We start from the raw sequence: 14734 nt of genomic DNA, 5'->3' as shown, positions 1-14734 counted from the left end.
AATCGCCATTTGGGCCCCCCTACTTACCTCAGGATGCAATTTCTCTTCCTCACGTCACTCCATTACTCAATATGGGAACTCTCTCTTCCAACCAAACACAAGGACCTTCCAACCCAGACACGACACCCATTTCTATTTCACTGAGGGGTTTTGACAAGAACGCATGTTGACTTTTGTCACATAACTTTTCTGCATGTGTCCAAACGAGCCTGTCCAAGTTTCCCAGGGCTGCTGTCACAGTACTGCAAACTGGGTGGCTTCCAACAATAGAATTCTTTTTTTTTTTTTTTTTTTTTTTAAGATTTTATTTACTTATTTGACAGAGATCACAAGTAGGCAGAGAGGCAGGCAGAGACAGAGAGAGAGGGAAGCAGGCTCCCCACGGAGCAGAGAGCCAGATGCAGGGCTCGATCCCAGGACCCTGAGATCATAACCCAGGCCGAAGGCAGAGGCCTAACCCACTGAGCCACCCAGGCGCCCCGCAACAATAGAATTCTTTAACTCACAGTTCTAGATGGGGGAAGCCTGAGCTCTGGGTATTGGCAGGGGCTTGTCCTTCCCAAACCCCTTTGGTTGCTAGTTTCTCGTGGTTTGACAGCCATCTTCCTGACAGCTGTGTAACTCAAATCTCTGCCTTCATCCTCCATGGTGTTCTCCCTGTGTGCCTGTCTTCTTAGAAGCACACGTGGCACATTGGATCAGGGGCCTGTGCTACTCCAGTATGACCTCATCTTAACTCACTACGCCGGCTGAGACCCTATTTCCAAAGAAGGTCCCATTCTGAGGTACTGGGTGCTAGGACTTCAACTATCTTTTGGAGGCAGGGAAACACAATTCAATGTATATAATAACTCATATGACTTTTCTTCTTATCACTATTAATATGATGGATAATATTGGTGGATTTTTGGTTATTTAACAACGCTTATTCATGCTATGGTAGGAACCAATTGCATTTAGCCACAATACCTTCCTCTTTAAATGGACTGTTGGATTTCAGCTATTGATATCAAGATTTTGAACCCCACTCACCAGTGAGAGTATTCTTTTGTTTTTCTTCTGGTGCTCTTTCAATTTTAAGATCAATATCATAATGGCTTTAATAACAGGAATTTTGAAAAATTCTTTCTTCTAGAATAAGTAGCACTGAGGTTATCCATTCCTTAAAGGTTGGATAGAATTTCCCTGTGAAACCATCTAGGCTAAGTGCTTTTATGGGGGAGAATTTGAACCCCTTTATCTTGGTCTGTGATAATTGCTCTCTTAGACATTCTTTACTGGGGCCAATTTTAGGTAAGTTGTTTCTTTCTAAAAAATTATCTATTTCATCTGCATATTCAGATCTGTTTGCACAGGGGCATGGGAAGTGCCCTCTAAACACTTTTAAAATTTCCTCTGCTTTTGATGATTATTTTTCCTTAGCATTTCTAATTTTAAGCTTTCATCTTTTTTCCCTTTTATTCTTTCTTTGCCATACTACTGGTTTTTAGATTTTGTTAATTTTTTCCATAGACTGCTTTTGGATTTATTTATCAGTTTCATTGTTTTTCTCTTTCTTAACTTAAGAATTTCTGCTTTCAATTGTCTTTCAATTGTCTTTAAGGTGTCTGTAACTGGCAGATTTGTAAGGTAATTCTGAACTCAGATTTGGGAATTATAACTGTGGCACATGCAGTTTTTTACTAGAAATTAGTCTTCTGATGCCCTAGGTCTTCCATTGTACCATTGGATATATGACTCATGTCATAGCACATTTTTTTGTGTGTATGTGCATCTTATTTTGGTAATAGATGGAAGCTCTTTGAGGCCAAGGCTCTGTATCATTTGAGGGGGGGGACAATAAATATTGATATTATAAAGATGAAGTTAGAAAGTTAAAGTAGGTGTGAGAACCTGTAGTAAGCAGCTTCCAGAATGGCTCCTGGTAATCCTTACATACTACTGTTCACACTCTAGTCCCATTCCTTCTCCCTTTGAATGTGGGCTGGACTTATGGACTGGCCTCTAATAAGTAGACTGTGACAAAAGATACTGCGGTGTGACCTCCAGTATCAGATCATAAAAGATGACTGCGTTATCTTGCTCTGTCTCTGATTCTCTCTGTTTGATGAAGGAAGATGCTGGGTTGTGAACTGTCCTGTGGAGAGACCCATATGGCAAGGAAGAGATGGTGACCTCTGGCCAATGACCCACAAAGAATGGAAAACTACCAACCACCACTTACGTGATTTTGGAAGCTAATCTACCTTCAGCTGAGCCTTGAGATGACTGCAGCTTTGTGCAGAACCCAGAGCCAGAGGACGCTGTTAAGATGTTTCTGGATTCCTGACCCACAGAAACTTCAAGATAATAAACGCTGCTATTTTAAGCCACTTTTAGTGGGATAATTTGTTTCGCAGCAATAGGTAACCAATACAGAATCCCAACCCTGGATATTTGTCTTAATCTAAGAAATATTGTCAGTTTAAAAACTGAACGGTTTGGTTGAAATCTGGAAGTAACCTTCTCTGTAGACAGAGAACTCTAAATCAGAATTAAAAATGGGATAATGCAATTAATATCAAACCTTTTCATTTAAAAGGCATTTTGACATCAATTTATTTTAATTTCCTCATTTTTAATTTTTAAAAAAATTTTTTAAATTTCATTTTTTCAGTGTTCCAAGATTCACTGTTTATGCACCACACCCAGTGCTCCAAGCAGTTTGTGTCCTTCTTAATACCCACCACCAGGCTCACCTATAATTTCTTCATTTTGATTCAACAAAGACATGATAGGTTTCCCTTTCACTTTACTTATTTTTAGCACTTTCTTTTTAAAAAGTTGTATCTGCACATGCGTATTTAGAATGTGTCAAATTAAAGACAGACTGCCTAGATAAAATTGGGCAGATGATGGGTTGAATTATAACATAGATTTATATCTTACAACATTTAAACCAACATTGGTTTGGTTTCCATAACTGATGTCTGCCAAAAATCTGTCCTCCCTGCTTTCATAGAAATGTAGTTGAATCTGGACATAGGCTGCCCTGCTAGAGATGACATTTCCAAGCCTGTCTTGGGACATATGACTTTGTTCTTACTGATGGAGCACAGGCAGCTGCTCAGGATACTCACAGATTTCAGATGTGCCCATAATCCAGCTTCAATCATGCAGAAGAAGAAAGTGGCCTTGGGATTGGTTGCAGGATGGGACGGGGGCGGGGGAGGACAGGGAAGGGTGATAGTCAAGATGAAAAGAATCTGAGTTATAAGATGAAAAGAATCTGTGCACTTTCATGGAGCAGAGCCTCCACTAACCCAGACTTCTCACCTTGGAACTCTTATATGAAAAGGAAATAAAAAGCTGTGCTCTTCAAGCCACTGGATTTTGGGGTCTTTTTGTTGCAGCAGCTTAATGAATACATCCATCGCTGTCCCTTTAAAATATGTCACTTAGTAATTATTATATATGCACAATTAACCAAAGTGCTAATAACTGGATTTCTGCCCTGGGGATGGAGGGGGTGGGGACCAGCAAAATCTATTCTTCCCAGGCACGACTAATGTTAAACTGTCCAACAACTACAACTACAGGTGATTTTTCTGCATCAACGTCATTTATTTATATGCATGACTTCAGGCTTGTAACTTTTTGTAACTTCTCCACTAAATGTTAGGCTAGAGCAGTCCTTCAGCCTAGCACTTCTCGAGGACATTGATTTCTGTTAGATGGGACGTTCAGAACATCAGCCTATGCCCTAGAAGAGAGGATCTGGGGAAGCCTATGGATCACTGCCAGAAGTCCCTGGCTTTTCAGTCTCACTCAAATTGTTCAGAGCCAAATCCTCCTGAAGATTCATTCCCAAATTGAATGGCTCCTGAACAATACAGAAGGCTACAGCTATCTCACCAGGTTGCCTTATAGAGCTTACTTAAAGATTTTTCACAATAGCCTTATAAGATAAGAAGTGCAGATTATTATTTGATCACATGAAAAAACCAAGGCACACAGTGGCATCACAAGTCACAGGAAGCTGGAACCATTACTTGGTCCTCCAAGGAGACAAAGTACATTATCTGAATGCTCAATTCTTTGGTCTTACGTTAAGCCATGCTCGCTTTGCTACTTCTGTCTAATTGAAAGAAAGGAAAACTGAAGCATGAAATTTCAGAGATACACCACTCAAGTGTCTTCATGGGAGAACCTATTTCATTCGCACATAAAAAGAACAGGTTCTGCACTGGTCCAACTTTAGCTTTTAAAACTAAAGGATAGAGTTTGGTCCCAGGGTCTGTAAATGACAGCAATGTGGGGGAGAAGAGCCCTCTGCCTCCAGGACAGGATATCTCCATGTGTCATACATCTGGGTTGTGACAGTAGCCCTGTGCTGCTTCTGTAAACTAAGTATCTCCCAAGTGTCATTGCTCTGTCACCTTGATCTTGCTCTCCATCAGGATTGGGAAGGAGAACAGAAACCAAGGCATGAGGGAGACCAAATCATCCTTGAAAGCTACATCCCAAAGACATCCTGATCCAAAAGGATAAACGGGAAAGTGGCAGGTGTTTGTTTTTTGTTTTTTTGTTTTTGTTTTTGTTTTTTGTTTTTTTTTTTTTTTTGATAGTCATTTGTGCAACCAAATACTCAGTAGGCTTTGCATGGGCTGCCAGTAGCACGCAGCCTATGGCTGTCAACTGAGGACAGGACTAGGATTGCACTTCTGTTGCAGGCTGAGCAGCTCAGCCTAATTTGACTGTACCTCTCACTCCTTGTCAGAAGTGCAGAGGCCCTCGTGGGAGAATCGCAGTTTCCTTTGCTCCCCTTCTGCTGAGATCCTTAAAGCAGGCAAGGGTGCGGTGAGATGTCTAATCCTCCTCCTCGCCCTTCACCTGGTTCGCTTGGGGCCTAAAGGTCGTGAACGATCTTGTTGTGTCTCGTCAGTGCCCTTTCCTAATTAGAGGCAGAGCAGACAAAAAGTAGAAGGGAGGGGCAGCATCATCTTTCCCAATGCAGAATACTGAGGAAGAGTAGCGTTTCCTCCACACCCGTCTAAAAGTGTTCACCAATTGCCCAATCACGAGAGCCAGCACCAAGGACTCAGGATGATTCAGGGCATACTTTCAACCTCCTCAGTTCTTGAGCAAGGTCGAGGGGGTCGGGCTTCCGGGGAGACATTGCATCACAGTTTGGAAAAAACTTGGGAATCTTCCTTAGAGGACTCATTCTTCCAGGAAGCGGGCAAAGAAAGAGCGGAGTAGGCGCCTGGGTGCTAGAAGCTGCAAAGAAATCCGACCTCACCTTGGGCTCAAGAGTGAAAGTGGGGTCACTCCGGGACCAGCCCGCGCATGGCAGGAAGGACTCCCGCAGGTCTCCACGTGCTCGGCCGCTCCCCATTAGGTGGCACTTCTGCGCCAGCCCGAAGGGACCGGGGGGGGGGGGCGGTGGCACAAAGAGAGGCGCGGTTTAGACACCTGTGCGCCTCCGCCCAGTTGCGAGCCGGCGGGACGCCAGGGACCGCCCGAGCCCTTCCGAGCCCGCGGGGAGGGCAAGGAGCGCCGACGTGCCCCGCGCAAGGTGGAGGCGGCCACCTGGGCGCCCGCGCGCGCGGGGCGGCGCTAGGACCCGAGCGGTGCACCTGTTGGCTGGCGCCCCGGGCCCCGCCCGCCCTCCGCCCCGAGTGCCCGGCCCGCCGAGTGCGGGAGCGGCGGGGACAGTGCGAGCCGAGGGCATCGGCGTGGCGGTGTTGGCGCGCGGCCCCGGGAGCACCATGGCCGAGCTGCTGCGGAGCCTGCAGGATTCCCAGCTCGTCGCCCGCTTCCAGCGCCGCTGCGGGCTCTTCCCGGCGCCGGATGAAGGCCCCCGCGAGAACGGCGCGGGCCCCGCGGAGGGCGCGGCGCGGGCGCCGGGGCTCGGGCAGCTCCCTGCGGCCAACGGCAAGGGCGGCGGGGGGCCGGCCAACGGGCTGCGGAGAGTCGCGGCCCCGCAGGTAACCACGGTCAGGTGTTCGCGGGGGGTGGGGGAGGGGACAGCCCGCGCCGCAGCCGGCGGACTTGAGGGTCCCGCGGACTCCGCTACGCGGGGGACCGGCGAGCGCCATCCCCGGCAGCGACCGGGCTGCGGGCGCCGGGTACGGAGGGGAGTGGGGGCGGGGAGTCCAGTCACCAGGATGCCATCCCTTAGGCTGCCAAGTAGCACCCACGTCCGTTCAGACATCAGATGCACCAGGAGCTTTAGACACAGTCTTTAGACTTTCTCCTTTCATGAGTGAAATTTATGTTGCTGAGCTTTCTCCCAAATGTGTTTAAGAGTTACGTAATTGAAAAGGGCGGGGGGGAATGTCCTTGGCGTTTTCGCTAGAGGCTTCTCTGGGGAGAAATTCTGAGGACTCCCGCAGGATTCCTGAGTTTTCGCCCCATTCCCCCACTCACCTCCCCCCGGCCTGATCCGCACTCAAGGGGTGTAGCAGGGCCCGCTGTGCCCTTCACTGTCCCGCATTTCCAGCTCTAAGGACAGAACTTCAGGTTTCAGTTGCGCCTGGAGAGATCTACAAGCCGCACCCCTACCCGCACCGGGGCGGAATCCCCATCCCCTTCCTGCCGGGTGGGTCTCTTGTGACTGGCACCAGGGACTTTGAACAGATGCTGTCGAGAGAGAAGCTCACCGCGCTCCCCTCCAGGCGTTCAGAGTGTGCTTATACAACCCACTGCGGCTCTGGGGAGCCGGCGTGTGTTGTCATCGCGGTGCACAGAGACTCAAGGCAGGAGGGACCGAACAGGCTGCAGATGCTAGCGGGCCAGGGCTGCTGGCCTCCCCGGCGCGGGGGAGGGCTGCCCGAATCGGCCCTGCCACCCGCAGAAGCTGCCCTCGGCCTGGGAGAGCTCACAGTGTGGCACTGGAGGAAGGAAGCAATGTATTGACGATTCCCACTCCTTGTGTTGGGGGCGGGGGTTGGGGAGGGATGAAGAGCTGTCTCGGTGACAGGGAGGTGACATTTATTCACGTGTAGCTTTCCAGATCTCCTAACTGAGGAATGATGGAGACCTGGCTTCAGTGTGGGATGGCATATTGCGGGCATTGGATTAGAAAATTTATTTGAGAGAGTGAGGGTGGGGTGTGTGCTCCTCTCCAGAGAAATCCTCTATAATGTTCTTTTCTTTTCAATTGTTCCTTCTCTGTCCCATATGACAGCTAGTAACTTTTAGATGAGTTTGAGACCTGCCTCCACCCCTTCCGCTTTCCTCTTGCCTTGTCTTAAAAATGGGACAGAGTGAGGATCTAAGAACCAGTTACATACCTGAAATGTGGCAGGGCATCTTCTGTGCACACACGTACGTACCATTTAACACACAGGGAGGGGCCCCAGAGGCTTTCTGATGCTCTCTCCCCACATTTCCTCTCTGTTTCTTCAATTCCAGAAGCTAAGCAGGGTGCATTTTCCCGCGAATGCTTTTCCAACTGTTCAAACATTACCTCAATTCTGGAAAAGGTTCCTCCTGCCCTTTAAAAGCAAGATAAACAGATATCTTGCAGAGAGGTTACCTCTACCTGCTTAAAAAGCCTGTGCCCCCAGCCACATAGCAACGGTCTCTCTCTCTTCCCATCCAACACACAACCTTTCTCACCATAGACGGTGAAACACTGAGAGGAAGCTGAAGATTCACGGTGAGAAGTCATTGTATTGGTGTATGATGGGGGAAAATAGCCCAGGAGAGCATTTGGTACATGAGAGGTTAGTGAATGTTTTTATTTTTCTTTTCTTTTTTTTTTTATTTTTAAAGATTTTATTTACTTATTTGACAGGCAGAGATCACAAGTGGGCAGAGAGGCAGGCAGAGAGAGAGGAGGAAGCAGGCTCCCCACTGAGCAGAGAGCCCGATGCAGGGGTTCGATCCCATAACCCTGGAATTCCGATCTGAGCCGAAAGCAGAGGCTTTAACCCACTGAACCACCCAGGCGCCCCTAGTGAATGTTTTCAAAGGCGGGTCTGTTTCAGGTGACTTCGGGAGATTAATATTTTGCAAATGTAGAGAGGGTTCAATAGGAAAATGATTACATAGCTGTCTTGGATCCTTAATAGGACTCTAAGGGGACAATTGGGAAACTTCTCTCCAACAAGCCATTCTTCCCTGTGGCCTTTGGCCTCCGCCCAACCTGTGGCAGGCCTGAGCTGCCTCTCCTTTCTTCAAATAACCCCACTCATCCTTCAGTTTCAAAGGTCAGCTCTTCAAGAGACTCTTTTGCTCACCTTTGAGTCTCACTCCATGTTTTAGAGGTTCTCTTTGTTTCTAGTGATTCTTCATTACAGCGTTTATCACATTATGTAAATATGCCTTTGGAGAGGGGGGTGGTTCCTGATTATCGTCAGTCTTCTCCAGTGGGTGAAAAGCTCTGAGAATGCAGGAAACTTGCCTGGTGTGCTCATTATTTTCTTCACGTGGGAGCTCAGTGAATTTTGGGAATAAATGAGTGCAGACTGTAATATAAAATCTGCCCTGTAAAAAGCAAGATAAGCAGATTTCTTGCAAAGACTCATCTTCTTGCTGCTTCAGCAAGCAGCGTGGTAGGGGTTTCCCCCTTCCCATCCCAAACACGACTTCACTCACTATAGATCATGAAAAAGTAAGAGATAGCTAAAAATTCAAAATAAGAGATTAAAGATTTTTTTTAAATTGAAGTGTAACTATGGAAAATCAAATGTTTTCCATGTAGCCTAGGAAGCATGTGGACACTGATTTAAGACCCTCCTAACAGTAGAGAATTGTTTTCTTCATTTGGGTGACTTCAGAATGCAACACATCTAATTTTTCTCACCTCGCACATTTGCTGTATTTATTTTAATCCTTAAAACAGGACAAATGCAGAAACAAGTAATGACTTCCGGGACCAATTTTCACGTAACACCATGCACTGCTAAGTTAAAGATTAACTACATCCTTTACAAACCAGGGCTAGGCTGGGATTGCACAAAGCTGTCATTGAATAAGCCAGAGTGGACCTCAGAGGCTGCTCACTAGTCCTGCCTTTCACGGACAGATCTGAGTCCTGAAGGGTTAAAGGCTTTGTTGAGGACTTCCCAGACTTTCACACAAGCAGGTCTTTTGATGCTCAGGTCTAAACTGCTCTCTTCTGTGCACCTTCCAGGATTTTGTTTTATCTGTCTCATTGTGAAGGTGTGAGGTGTTGGGCATGGCTGGGAGCTGGGCAGAGGTTGGTTGGAAAGGGAACATGTTGCTTTCAGAGTACAAGGATAACTGGTTTGCAAGGGTAACCATAGGAGGACATTCCTGGCAGTAGCCAAGATCAAGAAGCAGGGATCCTGGGACCGAGGAGAAGGGCAAAGTTCTGGTTAGAATAGTGTTTGTTTGTCCTGGGGTAAATCCAGGATAGAATGGTATTTTGATTTTTATCATCTTTGCTTACTCAACATAGTTGCATTAAGACAGACTTTGCAGAGCCTTTCCCTATCATTACGTTAGACTGGAGTGATCTTTCCAAATTGTACTGTGTTCCATAAATACCTTTTGATAACTATTTTTTCAGGCATAGTTCTACAGTTGGGTTGAGGTATTTAGAGAAGTCCTTGCATCCCTATTTTGAAATATTTGGGGACCCCCAGGTCTGTCAATCTACAAAAAGCCACCCTTCCTTTGTTGGCGTGCTCCAGTAAAAAGAACCATCTTTGCAATCAGGAGAACTGGATCTGGCTCCACCTTCATGTCACCTTGAACTTCTCTGGGTCTCATCTGTAGACGGGCAGAGTGGAATAGAACCATGGGTTTCCACCTGTGGCTGCACAATATAATCAGTCAGAGGAACCTTGAAAACACAACAAACCAGTGTCCAGGGTCCAGGTGAGAAGTGGGGTCTGGAGAAATGGCAGACAGAGGTGGGAAGCTCCCTTCTCCTGGGACCCACCACACTTAGTGTGTTCAGGATGAGAATGGTGGTACTGGAGGCAGCAGTCATGGCCACTGGGACATTCTGGCTTATGACTCCACTGGCCAACAGGCTGAACTTCAAGTTTTGATTTTCTTTGATGTTCAGGTTTGAAACAGTAAAATAAGCCACTTTGAAAAGGTACCTTTGATTTTTTTTTCTAGTTACAGATACTGTTCAGATGAGAAAAATTGGAAAAAGACAAATAAAAAATTAAATCCATGGCCATTATACCACTGCCCAAAGGTAATCATGCAGTAAATGTTCAACCTGATTTTTAGAGGCTGTCTGCTACTCTATAGCATAGATAAACTATAATTTAGTTGGCCTCTTGCTGGGCTTTTAGGTTTTTTCCAGTTTTTGAATTAAAAATAACATCTTTATATAAGTATCTTTCCATATATCTTGATTGTCTCTTTTAATTGAGATGTAATTAACACATAATATTGTATTAATTATTGGTGTACAATATAATGATTCATTATTTGTAAATACTGTATTGTGAAATGATCACAGCAAGTCTAGTTAATATCCATCATCACCCATAATTACAGTTTTTCCTTCTTGTGTTATTTTTAACTTTTTTGTTAAAAGATTTTACTTATTTATTTTAAAGAATGAGAGAGAGAGAGAGAGAGCATGCAACCCAGGGGAGGGACTGAGGGGGAAGGAGAGGGAGGGAGGGAATCTCAAGCAGACTCCGAGCTGAACGTGGAGCCCTTCAAGGAGCTCAATCTCAAGACCCTGAAGTCATGACCTGGGCCAAAACCAAGAGTCAGGCGCTTAGCCACCTGAGCCACCCAGGCGCCCCATGATGAGAACTTTTAAGATCTACCCTCTTAGCAACTTTCAAATATACATTATTAACTGTAGTTGCCGTGCCATATGTTACACCCACAAGACTTATTTATTTTGTAACTTTATGGGTGTATTTTGTCACCACCTTCACACATTTCACCAACTCCCGCCCCCAGCACCTCAGGCAACCACCAATCTCTTCTCCTCATCTATGAGTGCAGGTTTTTTGTTTGTTTTATATTCCACATATACATGAGGTCATACCGTATTTGTTTTTCTCTGACTTATTTCACTTAGCATAATGCCCTCAAGTTCCACCTCCCATATTCTCACAAATGGCAAGATTTCCTTCTTTTTTATGATGAATATTACAGTGTGTGTGTGTGTGGTGTGTGTGGTGTGTCTGTGGTGTGTGTGTGTGTGGTATGTATGTGGTATGTGTGTGTGTGTCTGTGTGTGTGTGGTGTGTATGTGGTGTGTGTGTGTGGTGTGTGTTTGTGTGTGGTGTGTGTGTGGTGTGTGGTGTGTTTGGGTGTATGTGTATGGTGTGCGTGTGTGTGGTGTGTTTGGTGTGGGGGTATGTGTGTGTATGTGTGGTGTGTGTGCGTGTGTGGCATATTTTCTTTATCCATACACTCATAGATACTAGAGTTGTTTCCAAATCTTGGCTGTTGAAAATGATGCTGAAATGAACATGGGGGTGCAGATATCTTTTCAAGTTAATGTTTTCTTTTTCTTCAGATAAGTACTCAGAGATGGAATTTCTAGATCATATGGTATTTCTATTTTTAATCTTTAAAAAGATTTTATTTTCTTTTATATTTAAGACATTCATTTATGAGAAAGAGAGCAGGGGGGAGGGTCAGAGGGAAAGGGAGAGAGAGAATCCCAAGAAGACACCCTGGTGAGCACAGAGCCCCATGTGGGGCCCAATTCCATGACCCAAGAGGATGACCTGAGCCAAAATCAAGATTCAGACACTTACCTGACTGAGGCACCCAGGTGCCCCTCAAGGTTCTATTTTTAAGTAATTTTGACATCCAACATAGGACTTGACCTCATAACCCCAAGATCAAGAGTTGCATGATCTACTGACTGAGCCCACCAGGCACCCCTATTTTTAGTTTTTTTGAGGAATCTCCATGTTGTTTCCATAGTGACAACTTATATTCTCTCCAACAGTACACAAGGATTCCCCTTACTCTACATCCTTGCCAACACTTGTTGTTTTTTGCCTTTCGGATAATAACCCTTCTAACAGGTGTGAGGGGATATGTCATCATCATTTTGATTTGCATTTCCCTGATGCTGAGTGATGTTGCACATCTTTTTGCATGTCTGTTGGCCATCCGAATGTTTTCTTTGGAAAAATGTCTATTCGGATCCTCTGCCCATTTTAATGGGATTATTTGAAAAACAATTCCCCTTATCACTTATATGATTTGCCAGTATCTTCTCCCACGTGGTAGGTTGCCTTTTCATTTTGTTCATGTTTTCCTTCGCTGTGCAGCAGCTTTGTAATTTGATGTAGTCGCACTTGTTTGTTTTTGCTTTCGTTGCCTTTGCTTTGGGTGTCAAATCCAAAAAAATCATTGCCAAGACTGATTTCAGTCTTTGATTGTCTTCTTAATTTAAATTTCCAGCCATGGGACTGCTGGGTAGAAATACACGTATTATGGCCTTCAACACTAAGCTGTCCGCAGAACAGGGGTACTAAGATAAGTAACTGTGAGTGCAGGTTTTTCCAGCCCCTCACCACGAGTACGTACTAACACCCTCTTTAATCTTTGGTGAAAATAGACCACCCCTGCATCTTTTTTTTTCTTTTTTTAAGATTTTACTTATTTAATAAAAAATAAGAGCATGTGACAGCAGGGGGAGGGGCAGAAGGAGAGGGAGAGAGAGAATTTCAAGCAGACTCTGCCCTGAACGTGAAGCCAAATGTGGGGCTCAATCCCACAACCCTGAGATCAGATGCTTCACCAACTGAGCCACCCAGGCACTCCAATAAGACACTTTCGCTTTTATCTCATATTATCTTCCTTTATTTCCAACCAACATTTCTTTTTTTTTTTTTTTAATTTAAATTTTAGTTAGTTAATATATAATGCAATAGGGTTTCTGGAGTAGAAATCAGTGATTCATTACTTACATGTAACACCCAGAGCTCATCACTTAACAAGCACCCTACTTCCTCCTCATCACCCATCTAGCCCTTTCCCCACCCACCTCCCTCCAGGCATCTTCAGTCTGTTCTCTATGTTAAGAGTGTTCTATGTTTTTTTCCCTCTTTCCATTTTTTCTTTTCCCCCTTCCCATATGTGCATCTGCTTTCTCTCCTAAATTCCACATATGAGTGAGATCATATGCCAGCCAACATTTCTTAATCTTGGATTAATTAATTAATAATTAATAAAATTAATAAATTAATTAATTTCTTGATTCTTGGATTGTCCTCATCCTTAAAGATCCAAAGATAAATAAGATCTAATTCCTGTCGGAGGAAAGCCACAAAGAAAATGACACAATGTAAAGAATACAAGAATAGAATATGTAGGCTCATAATAATATTAGGATATGAAGCTAATAATAATAATGATAGGCTGATAATAATAATAGGATAAGTTTGTGGCCAGGGAGACAGTAGCAGGAGTAGCTCACTATCCCTGGAGGAGCTCATGAAGTCTTGAGTGGGGACTAAAAGAGCAATAAGAGTCAAACAGATGAAAATGTGAAAATCTCAGGGCACCTGGGTGGCTCAGTCCAGGGTCTGGCTCCGTGCTCAGTGGGAAGTCTGCTGGAGATTCTTCCTCTCGCCCTTTCTCTCTGCCCCTTCCCCTGCTCACATGTGCACTTTCTCTCTCAAATAAATAAATAAATAAATCTTTAAAAAAAAGAAACTATGAGAATCTCCTTTCCTTACCTAGGAATCTTAAGTGATAAAACATAAAGGCACCTTGCCATTTTTGGTGAAGAGTGAAACACTGAGACTGGGAAGAGTAAGATTCCCAGCAGGAAACAGACTAAGGGGTAATTGAGCCCTTAAAAAATGGTTAAAATGGCAAATTTGGGGATGCCTGGCTGGCTCGTTCAGTTAAGCAGCTGCCTTCAGCTTGGTTTGTGATTTCAAGGTCCTGGGATTCAGTCCCTCATTGGGCTCCCTGCTCAGAGGGGAGCCTGCTTCTCCTTCTGCCTTCTGCTCCCCCTGCTGTGCTGTCTTTCTCTGACAAATAAATAAAATCTTTTAAATAAATAAATACATGGCAAACTTTATGTTTTGCATATTTTACCTCAAAAAAAAAAAAGAAAGAAAGAAAGAAAGAGGAAATATCCATAGGTTCTACTTCAGGGAGGAGAAATATAATGTCCTTCTCCTTAAGTGTGGGCCACAGAGGAGTCATTTTACAGTACGGACTCCAGGCAGACACCCCCTCAGCCAGGTCATCACGGTTAAGGTCAAGAGTGTAAGCCACGGTGATGCTGTGTGCTCTTGACGCATGTCGAAATTATGTACTCTTGATACACGTTGACCATGGCACTTCACCAGAGTGGTCTTGTTGAAAACCCACACCCTCAGCCTAATCACAAGAAAGACACCAGACAAATCCTAGTTGAGGGGCATCCTGCAAAATACCTGGCCTATCCTCTTCAAAGTTGCCAAGGCTGTAAATAACTAGGAAAGTCTGACAAATGTCACAGCCCGGAGTAGTCCAAGAAGACATGATAGCTAAAGGTCATTGTGGTATCCTCCATGGGACCCTGGAATAGATAAAAAAGGATGTTAGGTAAAAACAAAGTCTGAAGAAAGTAAGGAATTTAATTAAAATGCATCAATAAATTTTTCTGCAAATTGAAAACTGTATTAAAAACTAGGGGCGCCTGGGTGGCCCAGAGGGTTAAAGCCTCTGCCTTCAGCTCAGGTCATGATCCCAGGGTCCTGGAATAGAGCCCTGCATTGGGCTCTCTGCTCAGCGGGGAGCTGGCTTCCCCCTCTCTGTGTCTCGGACTCCCTCTCTG

The 14734-nt window shown here is 44.9% G+C and overlaps 1 protein-coding gene and 1 long non-coding RNA gene across 2 annotated transcripts in view; both read left to right on the top strand.

The window, feature by feature from the left end:
- LOC131827401 (uncharacterized) overlaps positions 1–3178 on the top strand; it is a 79014-nt gene extending 75836 nt beyond the window's left edge. The window contains exon 6 of the long non-coding RNA XR_009352004.1: positions 2114–3178. This is a non-coding gene — a long non-coding RNA (uncharacterized LOC131827401). The remainder of the gene's footprint in view (positions 1–2113) is intronic.
- A 2460-nt stretch (positions 3179–5638) lies between these two features.
- The window catches only part of SGPP2 (sphingosine-1-phosphate phosphatase 2), a 108294-nt gene continuing 99198 nt past the window's right edge, over positions 5639–14734 (top strand). The window contains exon 1 of the mRNA XM_059167911.1: positions 5639–5969. Within this exon, the coding sequence (XP_059023894.1) occupies positions 5751–5969 (219 nt within the window). The 5' untranslated portion in view covers positions 5639–5750. The remainder of the gene's footprint in view (positions 5970–14734) is intronic.

The sequence above is a fragment of the Mustela lutreola genome, chromosome 3, assembly GCF_030435805.1.
Source record: "Mustela lutreola isolate mMusLut2 chromosome 3, mMusLut2.pri, whole genome shotgun sequence".
In the NCBI taxonomy this organism is placed as follows: domain Eukaryota; kingdom Metazoa; phylum Chordata; class Mammalia; order Carnivora; family Mustelidae; genus Mustela; species Mustela lutreola.
This window is presented reverse-complemented; position numbering and strand designations above follow the sequence as displayed.